General features: G+C 41.4%; 1 protein-coding gene across 2 annotated transcripts in view; it reads right to left on the bottom strand.

The window, feature by feature from the left end:
• Positions 1-240: 240 nt before the first annotated feature.
• The window catches only part of PDHX (pyruvate dehydrogenase complex component X), a 67,025-nt gene continuing 52,708 nt past the window's right edge, over positions 241-14,557 (bottom strand). For both annotated transcript variants that reach the window (XM_075030899.1, XM_075030900.1), the window contains exons 11-12: positions 12,867-12,931; positions 241-7,082 (exon numbers count right to left, since the gene is read on the bottom strand). In XM_075030899.1, the coding sequence (XP_074887000.1) occupies positions 6,818-7,082; positions 12,867-12,931 (330 nt within the window). In that variant the 3' untranslated portion in view covers positions 241-6,817. The remainder of the gene's footprint in view (positions 7,083-12,866; positions 12,932-14,557) is intronic.

The raw sequence follows: 14,557 nt of genomic DNA, 5'->3' as shown, positions 1-14,557 counted from the left end.
TGTCAGGCTCATTTTAGATACACTTCTTTTGCAAGAACAATACATTTCTAAATGATTGCTAGGACTTTAATGTAAATGACACATTCTCAAAGGGTTTGGCCTTGCCTCTTAAAACCAGAAGAGAAATCTACACAACTCTGTCATTTGGCTGAATTAAAAAAGGAAATATTCGTAAGCTAGAAGTTTCTAAAACTTAACCTAGTATATAAAAACTAAAAGGGAAGGATCAGAACATTTAAGTTATTTAGGAAGCATTATCAAAACATTAATCTCACTTTATTGGAGTATCATTTAGCTAATACTTGGACCCTTTAAGGAAAATGGAAAACCATCATCATCATAAGCATACACAGAACATAAACTGAACAACCATATTTTTCCATTTACTTACAAAACACTATGTGACTATTCACATGTAATTCAATACATCTTTAAACAAAAAGAAAGGAAATGCAAACAGCAGTCTACAAACAGCTATTGGGGAACAAAAAACTGTAGGTACTAGTACACTTCTTAAATGACAATGCTTGATTGCTTATTAGCAGCCTTCAGGGTAAAGGAAATAATAGCTATTTCTGATTCATGGTGCACTACAGTACTAAATGAGAATCTCTCCTGATCTGGAGAACTCAGGAAAATATTAAGAGTGGGTAGATGGCTAGTTAAATTTTATTAGTTGTGCTGCAGTACTTCATAAGAAGTGGAAGGATAGTTTATTTCAAAGCCTTGAAAAAAATTAAAAATCATTCTCTAATTTCAAGAACAAAATAGCATGAATCAGAGCAGTTAAGGCAAATCAGCCATGAGCAAGAGGCTGAAAAACAGCCCTTCCACAACATGAAAGTGGTACAGAATGTAAGTTGAAATATTACCTACATGAAAGGCAGAAGTTACTCTCATAACTAGAATAATTGGTACAATGATCTAATAAATGATTTACTAACCTTGCAGCAGAAAAAAACAATCATCAGCATAAGCTTGAATTGAACAAATAGCTCAAGAGTAGTAGTCCTTTGCAAATCCTTCTGTGCAGGGCTGCTCTCAGTCCCTTCATCCCCCAGCCTCTATTGATAGCAGGGATTGCCCCAACCCAGGTGCAGGACCTTGCACTTGACCTTGCTGAACCTCATGAGGTTCACATGGGCCCACCTCTCAAGCTTGTCCAGGTCCCTCTGGATGGCATCCCATCCCTCAGCCATGTCAGCCACACCACTCAGCTTGGTGTCACCTGCAAACTTGCTGAGGGTGCACTCAATCCCACTATGTCATTGATGAAGATATTAAACAGTACTGGTCCCAATACGGACTCCTGAGGGACACCACTCATCACTGACCTCCATCAGGACACTGAGTCGTTGACCACTAACCTCTGCATGCAACCATCCAGCCAATTCCTCATCCACCAAACAGGCCACCCATCAAATCCATAACTCTCCATTTTAGAGAGAAGGATGATGTGGGGGACCATGTCAAAGGCCTTACAGAAGTCCAGATAGGCAACAACAGGTGTCCTAATCCTATGAAGTATGGTCTCTTGATATGCAATGCTCTTGGAAATTACTCTTGTACAGTCACATCAGTTCCATTCAAATTCCTGCCGTGGTCTGAGTCCTAAGTATTCTTCTAAAAAAAAGAGTACCTAACTGGCAGTAATATTCAATGTCAGTTTACAATCCTGCATCCAAGTTATATAGGATCATCCAACGGTGAGAGAGGGCTATTGCACGCATTAATCTGCAAATGACACCACCAACACTACTATGTATTTCAAAGAATGCTTGCTTTTGATCTAACACTACCAGAACAAACAGTTTTGTGGGTTACAGAAAGGGGCAGCTTGGCTGAATACCAGAAGAGAGCCCGTCTCTCATGACAATCCATCTCCGGCATTCTTTTCTAGCTTATGGAGCTGTATGGACTGCATGGGCTCTGGAAACAGATCAAAGAGGATTTTGAACACACAGACATTACATTCCTTGATAAGCAATTCAATGACGGGCATTCTTGTGAATTCTTAAGACAATACTTTTACATTTTAGGAAAGAAGGAAAAAAAATCATCACCAACAATGAAGACCTAAGACACCTAGTTAAAACAAAGATAGAAACGGTTGAATTAAAAAACAAATCATAGTATGAGCTTCCAGTTCAGTAACCTATATATCTTTTAGTGCCATGTAACCTGCTTGCTTACAGAAAACTGCCTGCTTGGCAAGAGGACTCCTTGTAACATGGCTTCCTTCTGCCAAAAGAAGGGCAACATGGGATACTTTCCAGCTCTTCAGTCACCAAAGCTTTTAAATGTGTATGCTGTCATGTTTGCCACATCTCACTGTGTCTTTTCCTATGCAAAGTTTTTAATTCTATGCTACAGCTTGTCATATCCTTGAAGCGGAGTAGTTGTGAAAGATACTGAATTGTCCACCTGTGAGAGCAAAACTCTTCTCCATAAAAGCCTACAGCACAAATTTTAGAAATTAAGCTTCCCATGGGCTTCTCCTGGTCTTACCCGTTTTTGGTTAACATAGAAGTAGATTAACCTTACTCCAATTAAACCATATCTGAAAATACCAGCATAAACTGAGTGGTACTGAAAGGGGCTTGCAATCAGTACTTTTGACAGAAAGAGACCAACCCATCTGACCAGTTGGCAGTGGATTTTAGGGAAGAAAAAGTATTTGTTATGGTCTGATGTAATCCAGGACAAAAACTCAGTGGAAAAACAAAACAACCCAAACCCACATCAGTTTCAAACCTACAGGTCACCACCATAAGACTATTATATGATCAATCCTAATGGCATCTTTTTCTTTATTTTCTGTCACCTTATGGCACAAATTATTGCATATGAAAAACACATCAAGCATGACACATAGTTCCAACAATTCTGAATTAGTTTCCCCCTAACTCACTCTGCAACTGGATATACTTTAATGCGATCAATATGCAGCTTTCTGTATAACACAGCACATAAAAGCACATAATCCAAGAAACAAAGTCTGAACATTCGTCATATTTATGTCTTTGTACTCAACTTTTAAATTCTATTGTATCCAATGGGACTAATCATTAGTTGAAATAAGAGCGTCTAACATATTTTGTATGGATGGAGATGAGCACGTGGACAAAAGGATTAGGTGAAAATAGCACTGAGCATTCACTTTGCAGGAGTGAGGTTCTTTCAGGGATTACATGTGGGAAGATTAATTACAGAAATTCTATTTCATAAGGAATACACTGCAGAAAAAAAGATCCCAAAAAGTCAAATACTCTGACAGTGCAATTAGGGATTAAAGTGTGACACAGTGCAATACTTGCCAACAATCACAAAGTCTAAAATAGCTACCTTTTTTTTTTTTTCTAACTATGCCTCTTGCAAAGGAAAATTATATGAAGGAAATAATTTTCCCCAAGCATAGCCTTAAATTTTTATTTCAGGTTTTTTAATTTTTCAAGAACATAGGTATCTTCCATGGTATTTCTTGCTTAGGTATGTAAAAAAGATGTTGACAGAAGACATTTTGAAGAATAAAACACGACAAGTTATATTTTTCATCTGTACATCTTTTACTTCAAGGCAAATTTGCTTCAAATGTAAGCATAACCATTTCACACGGTTCACTTTCTGGGCCATTTTATCCATTGCCCCCATTCCCAAATCCCTAAATTCTTCAGGAAGATATTAAATGTTTTATTTTAATCTGTATGGGCAACTATTTGTTTCACTTCTGCTACAGTGGTAGACGTTGCCAAATGGTACAACTACTCTGAATTAAGGAGATCTGACTGCTATCACATGTCTAAATTTCAGAGATTTCCTTCACAGGCTGATGACTGACAAATCACATACATCCATCTTTATACTAAATGACAATGCTGGCAAGCAGGCAGGTTTCAGGAAATTGGAATTAAAGCTTGTATTAGCCTTTCTGAGATTCGCCTAGTTCAAAAGTTGTAAAGGTTTATTTAACCTGGAGAAAAAGTTGCATTGTCTTCACCTGTTTGTGCTGAACAGGGAAATTATAATGGGTGTATTAGTACCCACATGAATGAGACATGACAAACATTCTATACTTACATACAATAGCACCTTCCACTGGCTCCAAAAGCTCCAACTCGCACTACATGAACACACACAAAACTATAGTTGTATGCACCAGTCATGCAGCCCTTAACTGTGACCAGCTAAAAAGTAAAATATACAAATGCTGAGGAGCACACAACACCACTAGAGCACCAAGTGCAAAAACAAAGAACAGTAGATCAGTTTTTAAATTAGTCTGCAAATTCTCCTGGGCAGAAGAGATTTAGCTATGCAAACAATGAGAACTTCTTGTATATTATCAAGGACAATATATAAATTGGTAGGCTTTTTCCCTTGAAAGTAATATGGGATTGATAAACAACTTTGGAAAAATTCACGGTTAACCACTTAAAATTGCAAATTAATCTTCAGCACCCAATCTTGAATATAATTTATCAGTGAGAAACTCCTAGAAGTACAGAATGGGTATGTCTATTATTGCGCAGTAAACTAGATTTGGTAATAAAAATCTCTCCCTATTGTTAGATTAATAGTTTATGAAATTTATTATATCAGAACAAGCCAAAGAAGCAAACTCATTTAGCAAAAACTCTCAACTCAGTATTAACTAAAGGTTTTGTCTTGCAATTAGCTTTTTAATTATGGCAGCAGCTCAACAAACAAGTCCTCCAAATCTTTAAAACAGGACTTGCATAATCTAGAATAAGACAAAGTCCCAGAATTCTACTGACAATTTATATTCTCACCAGGTCCTGTAAATGCAGTTATTTCATTACAAACACATACAATATGTGGTTCCATATTTATATATAAGAAAAAAAACCAATCTACTTATGTTAATTTGAACTTCAGGCCACTACACTTAAGCCTCCGAGTTACAACTCAATATATACTGATGATGAAACACTTTCAACTTACATCTTTTTTTCTATCCATGGAAAGGACAGCATTAACCAGCAACTATTCAGTATGCAAAATTCCACTTTTCACACTGGAACCTCTATGAGATTAGGAGATCACAACTAGTTTTTCATCTCAATACTGCTAGCACAATTAACTTGGGTTTTAAGTTAACCAAAAAAACATCACAGAGCACCTGAAAAAGATATTTCTTTATATTTTGTGGTACTGAAGAAGGTATGTGAGTTGGGGCAACTCCTCAATTTAAAAAATGTAATTGTCCCCAAATTAAGTAAAAGAAAACCTATTATTAGGGTTTTTTTTTTACACAAAATGTGGTTTTCACTAAAAGTTGGTTCCACCAAAAACTAGAAATCAACGAAGCTGAGATTCCATCCTTTATGGAGAATGCATTAATTCAGACAACGTTATTCTCCTCTCTACCCCTCTACCAGGAATTAGATTATGCAGTTATCTTAAAATACTGGAAAAAAAATAGATGCACCTACAGTTTAAATGTTTTTTAATGTGTTCTAATTATATGAATGAAGCTGTAGATTACACCATGTTACTTAATATTTTGAGAAATTACTTTTTATCAATGATCTAATTTAGTCTCTCTCAGAATTTCCTGTAATTTCTTTTCCACAGTCATCTCCACAGTCATCTTGGTTTCTTCAATGTAGCTTATAGTAATGGAGAAAGTGAAGAACAGTTAAATTTGTGATGAAAATGAAATTAAACCAAAACTTTTTTGGTATGTAATGTTGCTGGTTTTATGTAGGAAGCCATTGAAATATCTGTCAAAATCTTATAAACCTTACTTCAATCTAATCTGGATGTCACAACATGCCAGAAAAGTCTTCTGAAAAGTGAAAAAATTTCTACAGCAGCAATATCATTTATGTACTCAGTTATCTCAGTATTAACCAGAATGCACAGCAGCACTTTGCTCATTTATGATTCTTGTTTTCCTCACTCTAAGAGCTAGATATTTAGTCCTTAAATAAAGCATCCCATCTCAGCCCAGGAAAGACCCCACCTGGAGTACTGCATCCACCTCTGGAGTACTCAGCCCAGGAAAGACATGGACCTTTTGGAGTGGGTCCAGAGGAGGGCCATAAAAATGATCAGAGGGATGGAACACGTCTCCTGTGAAGAAAGGCTGAGAGAGTTGGGGTTGTTCAGCCTGGAGAAGAGAAGGCTCCAGGGAGACCTCATAGCAGCCTTCCAGTATGTAAAGGGAGCCTACAAGAAAGATGGAGAGGGACTTTTTACAAGGACATGTAGTGACAGGACAAGGGGCAATGGCTTTAAACTGACAGAGGTTAGATTTAGATTATATGTAAGGAAGTTCTTCACTGTGAAGGTGGTGAGGCACTGGAAGAGATTGCCCAGAGAGGTGGTAGATGCCCCATCCCTGGAAACATTCAAGGTCTGGTTGGATGGGGCTCTGAGCAACCTGATTTAGTTGAAGATATCCCTGCTCACTGCAGAGGGGTTGGACTAGATGACCTTTAAAGGTCCCTTCCAACCCAAACTATTCTATGATTCCCTTCTAAATTTCATAGTTTTCTTGAATTTTCCTTTTCAGAGGAGATTGACTTTTCTACACAAACATTATGTGCTATTAGCAGTAAGTGTTCAAAGAAACGTAGTATGTTAACTTTAGTCTTTTAGCTTTACAGTATAAAACCTGGTCATTGCAAAAGACTAAAAGCATGAAAATTAGTAGTTTTTCATGTTAATTCAATAAATTAAATATTTTAACTCTCCATCTCACAGTAACTATTTACTCCTCTATACAGAAAAACAACCCCAAGTACATAACAGTTATCTATGTTATCAAAACAAGAAACAATCTTCACGAAGTTTAACACAGGGCAAGTCTCATTGGATTCTCTATGTTCGCTTTCAAGGTCTTCAGAAACTTTGAAGCCAGTTCATCATCTACCACCCGACCATCACTTGAAAGAGTCACTGTCATGAGTTGATGCTGCATAAGTTTCTCATTCCCTTCTTCATCTTCCACAATCTTCAGCTCTGGTCTTGCTCGGCCCACAGCTAGGATGCAGGCCTGTGGAGGGTTTATGACTGCAGTGAAGTCATTGATGCCAAACATGCCTAGATTGGAGATACTAAATGAAAGAGAAAAGTTACCAGTAATGTCAGAATTTATATATGTCTGCGAAAAAATAATCTAATCTATATTGACCTAATTCTCACCCAAGGCCAAACCCATTAACTTTAAAATAGATCTGAACTGGATTTCAGTTGGGCACATTCAGACTCTCATGGGTTTGGGATTTTTGCAATTACAACTAATGCACCTTTTTAAAAGCCCCATTTAATTACAGTAATATATCCTTGCATTGCACGCACTAAAGGCGGAAAGTAGGACAGCAAAGTGGTATCTTCAAATAAACTTTGCCTGTCCCTGATCCAAGCCAAATGTCTTTTGGATTAAACCTCACAACTTTAAGTTACAATGGCTGCTGCTAACCAATGATACAATTTGGGCATCTAGATATCACTCAGGCACAAGAAAGCCTCATCGTGCCTTTCCCCCGTCAACATTTTTGTCTGTGTCATCAACTGGGAAGCGGTATACTACGAAAGGCTTAGATTCTTGTGACAGATTGCCTATAGAGAAAGATAGCCCATCTCCTTTTTGTTATAGTTACTGTTTTGTTATAGTTACTGCAAAGAGTGGAAAAAAGAATAATCCATATAGAACCACAGAAGAGTCTGGGTTAGAAGGGATCTTTAAAGGTCATCTAGTCCACCCCCCCTGCAATAAGCAGGGACATCTTCAACTAGATCAGGTTGCTCAGGGACCCATCCAACCAGACCTTGAATGTTTCCAGGGATGGGACATCTACCACCTCTCTGGGCAACCTCTTCCAGTGTTTCACCACCCCCATTGTAAAATATTTCTTCCTTATAGCTAGTTTAAATCTACTCTCTTTCAGTTTAAAACCCTTTCAGTTACCCTTTGTCCTACTGCAACAGGCCCTGCTAAAAAGTTTGTCCCCATCTTTCTTGTAGGCTCCCTTTACGTAGTGGAAGGCCGCAATAAGGTCTCCCCAGAGCCTTCTCTTCTCCAGGCTGAACAACCCCAACTCTCTCAGCCTGTCTTCATAGGAGAGGTGCTTCAGCCCTCTGATCATTTTTGTGGCCCTCCTCTGGACCCGCTCCAACAGGTCCATGACCTTCTTATGCTGGGGACCCCAGAGCTGGACACAGTACTGCAGGTGGGGTCTCACCAGAGCAGAGAAGAGAAGAGGAGCAGAATTACTTCCCTTGACCTGCTGGCCACGATTCTTTTGATGCAGCCCAGGATACGGTTGGCTTTCTGCGCTGTCAGCGCACATTGCTAGCTCACGTTGCCACCTCATGTCCAGTTTTTATCCACCAGTACCCCCAAGTCCTTCTCTGCAGGGCTGCTCTCAGTCCCTTCATCCCCCAGCCTCTATTGATAGCAGGGATTGCCCCAACCCAGGTGCAGGACCTTGCACTTGGCCTTGCTGAACCTCATGAGGTTCACATGGGCCCACCTCTCAAGCTTGTCCAGGTCCCTCTAGATGGCATCCCATCCCTCAGCCATGTCAGCCACACCACTCAGCTTGGTGTCACCCGCAAACTTGCTGAGGGTGCACTCAATCCCACTGTCTGTATCATTGATGAAGATATTAAGCAGTACTGGTCCCAATACGGACTCCTGAGGGACACCACTCATCACTGACCTCCATCAGGACACTGAGTCGTTGACCACTACCCTCTGCATGCAACCATCCAGCCAATTCCTCATCCACCAAACAGGTCACCCATCAAATCCATAACTCTCCATTTTAGAGAGAAGGATGTTGTGGGGGACCATGTCAAAAGCCTTACAGAAGTCCAGATAGATGACATCCATGGCTCTTTCCTTGTCCACTGATGTAGTTGCTCCATCATAGAAGGCCACTAGGTTGGCCAGCCAGGACTTGCCCTTGGTGAAGCCATGCCGGCTGTCTCAAACTACCTCCCTGTCCTCCACGTGCCTTAGCATAGCTTCTAGGAGGACCCGTTCCATGACCTTCCCAGGCACAGAGGTGAGGCTGATGCGTCAGTAGTTCCCAGGGTTCTCCTTTCTACCCTTTTTAAAAATAGGTGCAGTGTTTCCCTTTTTCCAGTCACTAGGGACTTCACCTGACTGCCATGACTTTTCAAATATCATGGAGAGTGGCTTGGCAACTGCATCAGGCAGTTCCCTCAGGACCCTAGGATGCCTTTCTCATCAGGTCCCATAGACACTCATCAGGTTCTCAGGCGGTCTCAAACCCTGTATCTTCTTACAGTGGGAGGGACCTTGCTCCCCCAGTCCTTGCCTTGAGGTCCATCCACTCAAGAGGTGTGGGAAGAGAGGTTGCCAGTGAAGACCGAGGCAAAAAAACTGCTGAGTACCTCAGCCTTCTGCTTGTCCATTGTTACCAGTTCGCCAGTCTTGCTCATCGGGGGGGCATGCTTTCTTTGACCTTCTTTTTCTGGCTGACATACTCAGAAGCCCTTCTTATTATTCTTTGCATCCCTTGCCAAGTTCTGCTCCAGCCACACCTTGGCCTTCCTCACCCCATCCCTACACAACCGGGCAGTGTCCCTATTCTCTTCCCAAGATACCCGTCCCTGCGTTCACTGCCTGTGTGCTTCCTTCTTGTCCTTTAGTTTGACCAGCAGGTCTTGACTCATCCATCCTGGTCTCTTGCCTTCCTTTCCCCATTTCTAACACCTGGGGATCGAGAGCTCTTGCACTCTATGGAAAGCATCCTTAAAGATCTGCCAGCTCTGTTCTGCTCCCTTGTCCCTGAGAGCAGTTTCCCAGGGGGGTCCTACTGACTAACTCCTTGAACAGCTGGAAGTGTTCTTTCCTAAAATTCAGGCTCCTGACTTTACTCTTTGCCTGACCCATACCCCTCAGGACTGCCAACTCCACCAGTGCATGACTGCTGCAGCCCGGGCCGCCTCCAGTCTTGACATCACCGATTAGCTCACTTGTGTTGGTGACCAACAGGTCCAGCAGGGTTGTTTATTACCTGGCTTAAGAAGTTATCCTCAAAGCATTCCAGGAGCCTTCTGGATTGCCTACTGCTTGCCATGCTACTTTTCCAGCACATGTTGGGGTGGCTGAAGTCCCCCAGCAGGACAAAAGCCTGCGAGCACGATGCCTCGTGTAGCTGGACTAAGAAGGCTTTGTCAATAGGCTCCCCTTGATCAGGTTGGCCTGCAGTAGACACCAACCACAAGGTTCCCTTTGTTGCCTCGGTCTCTAATTCTTACCCATAAGCTTTTAACCTCCTCGTGGCTATTCTTCAGAGACAGCTCTTCACAGTCTATCCATTTCTTAATGTAGAGGGCAACCCCTCCATCCCTCCTTCCTTACCTGTCCCTTCTGAACAGCCTGAAGCCATTGATAGCTGCACTTCAGTCATGGGATTCATCCCACCTAGTTTCAGTAATGGCAACTAGGTCGTAGCTTTCGAGCAGCATGGTGTTTTCCAGCTCCTCCTGTTTGTTGTCCATGCTGCATGCATTGGTGTAGAGGCACTTCAGCTGGGCTGTCAGCCATGTCACCTTCTTAGGGGAACACCCCTTAATTCCTTTGAGGTATTTCACTGGTGTTTCACTGCTGGCTCCCAGTACCTCAAGAGCCCCTGGCTCATCTCTGTAAGACTTCCAAGTGTGCTTCAGTGTAGCCAGCAGATCTCAAAGCAACAGGCTGAGGGCCCTCGCTAGCACGCTGTCCCTCTAACCTTGGCATGTCATCCCACAGCTTGTCACGGGCAAGCCTGGCGTCATCCCCCTCCCCCTTCAGGTCTAGTTTAAAGCTCTGCCAATGAGCCCCTCTAGCTCATGAGCAAAGACCCTCTTCCCCCTTTGAGAAAGGCAAATCCCATCTGAAGCCAGCAGGCCTGGGGCTGCGTAGGCCATCCCATTATCGAAAAAACCCAAATTGTGGTGGGGACAGCAGCCGCGGAGCCACGTATTAATAGACTGGGTCCATCTGTTTCTTCCAACGTTGCTGCCCGCAACTGGAAGGAGAGAGGAAAAAATAACCCATGCTCCAGATTCCTTTACCAACCACCCCAAGGCCCTGAAGTCTCTTTTGATCGCCCCTGGACTATGCATCGCAGCTTCATCGCCACCCGCATGGAAGTGCAGTAACGGGTAATAGTCCGAGGGCTGTACCAAGCTTGAAGCTTCCTAGTGATGTCCCTAACCCGGGCCCCAAGGAGGCAGCAGGCTTCCCTACGAGGAGGGTCTGTCTGGCATATTGGACCCTCTGTTCCCCTCAGAAGGGAGTCACCTACAACTATAACCCATCTTTTCTTCCTCATGGAGCTGGTCATGACACAGGGCAGGGGGGGTGTGAAGCCCTTCCTGAACCTTGGCAACACCTCTGTTGTAGATGGACTGTCATCCATATCATCTGTTGACTGGCCTTCCACATCCAGTGCCTCATACCTGTTGTCCAGAGGCACCTGGGAAGGCAAGGAGGGCGTTCACCTGCCACCCTGAGCTTGGACTTTCCTCCATTCACTCCCTTCCTTTAAGCTACTGTCTTCAGCCTGGCAGGAGAAGGACACAGGATCCCTCTGATCTTGGTATTTTTCTGCTGGCTGTTCCCGTTTCTGTCTCAGGGAGGGCAGAGCATGGTTCCACCAGTATATCTCCTCAGACTCCCTGATGCTCCTTAGCCTTTCTACTTCCTCTCGTAGGTCTGCCACCAGGCTGAGCAGATCACCCACCTGGTCACACCTCACAGAGCTGTTCTCACAAGTGCCATCTGTTACCAGTGACACACCCAGTTATTCACACCTAGGGGCCATTTGTGTTGATGAAGACATCCAAGCTTCCACTGTTGCATTTCCTTATGTTTTTTCTGCTGAAATGCTTTTTTGACCACTCCTGCAGCATGAGCGCCATATACTCCAGACAGCTGGAACTCAGGCACATTAATATACATTACAGCAATGTTTCTGCAGAAGTCTGTAGTATTACTCTCATCACAGATTATCTATTCTAGAATAGGATTAACATAAGCATTCAGAATTAGCTTTTAAAAAATTGACAAGAAGTGAGCTAAGCTAGAGTTTATTTAATAAAAAATGCTGCCTGATGACAATGTGTCATAAAACACAATACGATAAAAGTTTCAGAAACTTGGGGAGCACATAAAGTCAGACGAGAAATTAATTGTGCAACTGTGTCACTATATTTATGCTAGTGTTTTACACATGCCAGTTATTTCTCATCACTGAGTTCACTAGCTCTTTTTGCGGAGTACATTTTATAGAAATAAAATATTTACTAAATATATGCTACTATGTAAAATTTTCTACTCAGTTTTTAATGTTTCAGTTAAAGTAAACTATAAGAGTTAATGCCACAACTTTCCTGTAACTTTTTTTTGCCCCTCTAGAGACATTCCTCTGAAGAGTGAATTGAAGACAAACTGGACATCACTGTCTGCTGCGGTACCTCTGCCAAACAACTCCTTTTAAAATATTTATTTTAAAACTATTATCAGTGGGTCTTCCTAACTACAGAATACAATTTAAAAAAAAACCACACCAAAACCAAAACCCCAACATTCTTCTGCAATGGGGAAAAATTAGGTACAAAAATAAAAGTCAGATCAGTCTCAGTATGAAAAACATGAATTTCACACCAGCCTCAGATTAAATAAACCTGTACCAAGATAATTGTTTCTCCCTGATACAGGACACTCAGCCTAGGTTTGACACTCAGAATCATCACATGGAGTTTCATCCTAAATGGAGCAAGATTTTAAAAGGCAATGCATTAACACACAGTGGAATAGCTGAGGATAAAACAGTTCTGAACCCACACTGCACGTATTAAATGCTGCTAGGGAGTTTTACCTAAAAGATCCTCCCTGGTACTCTTCTGGTAACAGTTTTCCATCTCTTGCTTTCTTTGCTAGAGCCTAAGGAAAATGAAAGAAGAAAAAGAAGAGAAGAAAGAAATTAAAGCATTGTAATAGCTTAATTCTTTTAACTTTAGTAAGATACTGTAAGTACCATACAGCCATTAAAAAGTCATCTACTTCTGGATTTAGGGAAGCACCTCAGCAACATTGTTGTTGTAGCTGCAATGATTTGGCAAAGAGACTAGGACACAAAACTTCATTTTCCCAACGACACTGGCTGTTCAGTAAAAGCTGTTCTCTCACCTTACAAACCTTGCTCCAGTTTTTGCAATAGAACCACCATTCTCCCTGGTGTTTTTAGATGATAAAAATATCTAGCAAAATACCGATGAGACAAATTCACAGTATTCTTAATGTATTTGTTTAAAGAAACTGCCATGTACCACTTCAGAACTTCCTAGCAGATTGAATGTATTTCTTCCAGCTAAGCATTCAACTACCTTAAAGACCACCCTTCCTGTGACCTCCATTTCATTTGTGAGACTCTTCTACTTCTAAACATAACAGAAGGAACTATCCACAAACGTTTTGTTCAAAATACAGCCCAAGAAGTTCATACTACGTTCTAAGATAAGACCACGGAGAAAAAGATCCTTGTCCCTCCCTTAGGATTTTTCTAGCTCAGCGGTCTCCTTAGATGGAAGCAGTGAGAATCAGGATAAATAATTGTTACAGTAGTTGTCAAATAAGGAAGAAAAGACTGTGTGGACCTCAAGAGAAATGGCACTCATTGGTGGGTCAAGAGCCAGTTATTCAGTCACCAACCCATTCCTAACACCTTGCCAGTACCCAATGGAAAAGGTGGTGACTGGAAAGGTGTCAGACAACTTCTCCATTAGTAGCAACCTTCTCAAAATCAGGAGCTCTTCAACTGACAGCAGAGACTGAAGTGGGAATATATGCAGGACAGATATCTATCCTATTCATAAAGAATACATGTAGTGTTTTTGGCTTGTATCTTATTTATTCCACAGGCGGAAAAGCTCATGGAAAATGTCACATTGTGACAATTGCAGCATTATGACATTTTAAGACAAAAATAACTGTTGCCAAAAGCACAGTCAGGGAAATAGACTCAGATCTGCTTCTGGGAAGACTGATAAAAGGAACACAGTCTGTTTATATTTTCCTTCTTCTGGTAAAAAGAATAGAACTAATGATAGTTTCCAATAATTTAATTATGTTAGGGAAATTTCAGTGTAAGTGAATAAACCCCCCCCCCCCCCCAAATCTACTTCATCACAACATGAAAAAAGTGATAGATCACATTTGTGAAACTTTCTTGGAGATTATACTTCCTAGGAATTGACTCCCCCCTCCCCCCCTTTTTTTTGGTAAATTTCTAGATTGCTTTCCAGGAACTGCCCGTTCTACTTTCCAGGTATTTTCTACATGTGTTCTATGAATACCCTGTCAAGGACTCAATTCAATTTATGAAGAGGTAATTTCTATGAAACATTATCCCTGCCTTTAAGGACAAGAGTCAGTAAGTGGAAACTGTGATTGAATTGACTACTTTTTGTTTGCATGTGGGTGGAGGTAGATTCATTACAAGATAAACTTCCGCACAGATAATGAATTGGTTAGTAGTTATAGTTGTGATGTGGATTAATCCCCTTTCAT

Source organism: Buteo buteo, chromosome 6, assembly GCF_964188355.1.
Source record: "Buteo buteo chromosome 6, bButBut1.hap1.1, whole genome shotgun sequence".
In the NCBI taxonomy this organism is placed as follows: Eukaryota; Metazoa; Chordata; class Aves; order Accipitriformes; family Accipitridae; genus Buteo; species Buteo buteo.
Note: the sequence above shows the minus strand (reverse complement) of the source record. Positions and strands in the feature narration are given on the sequence as shown.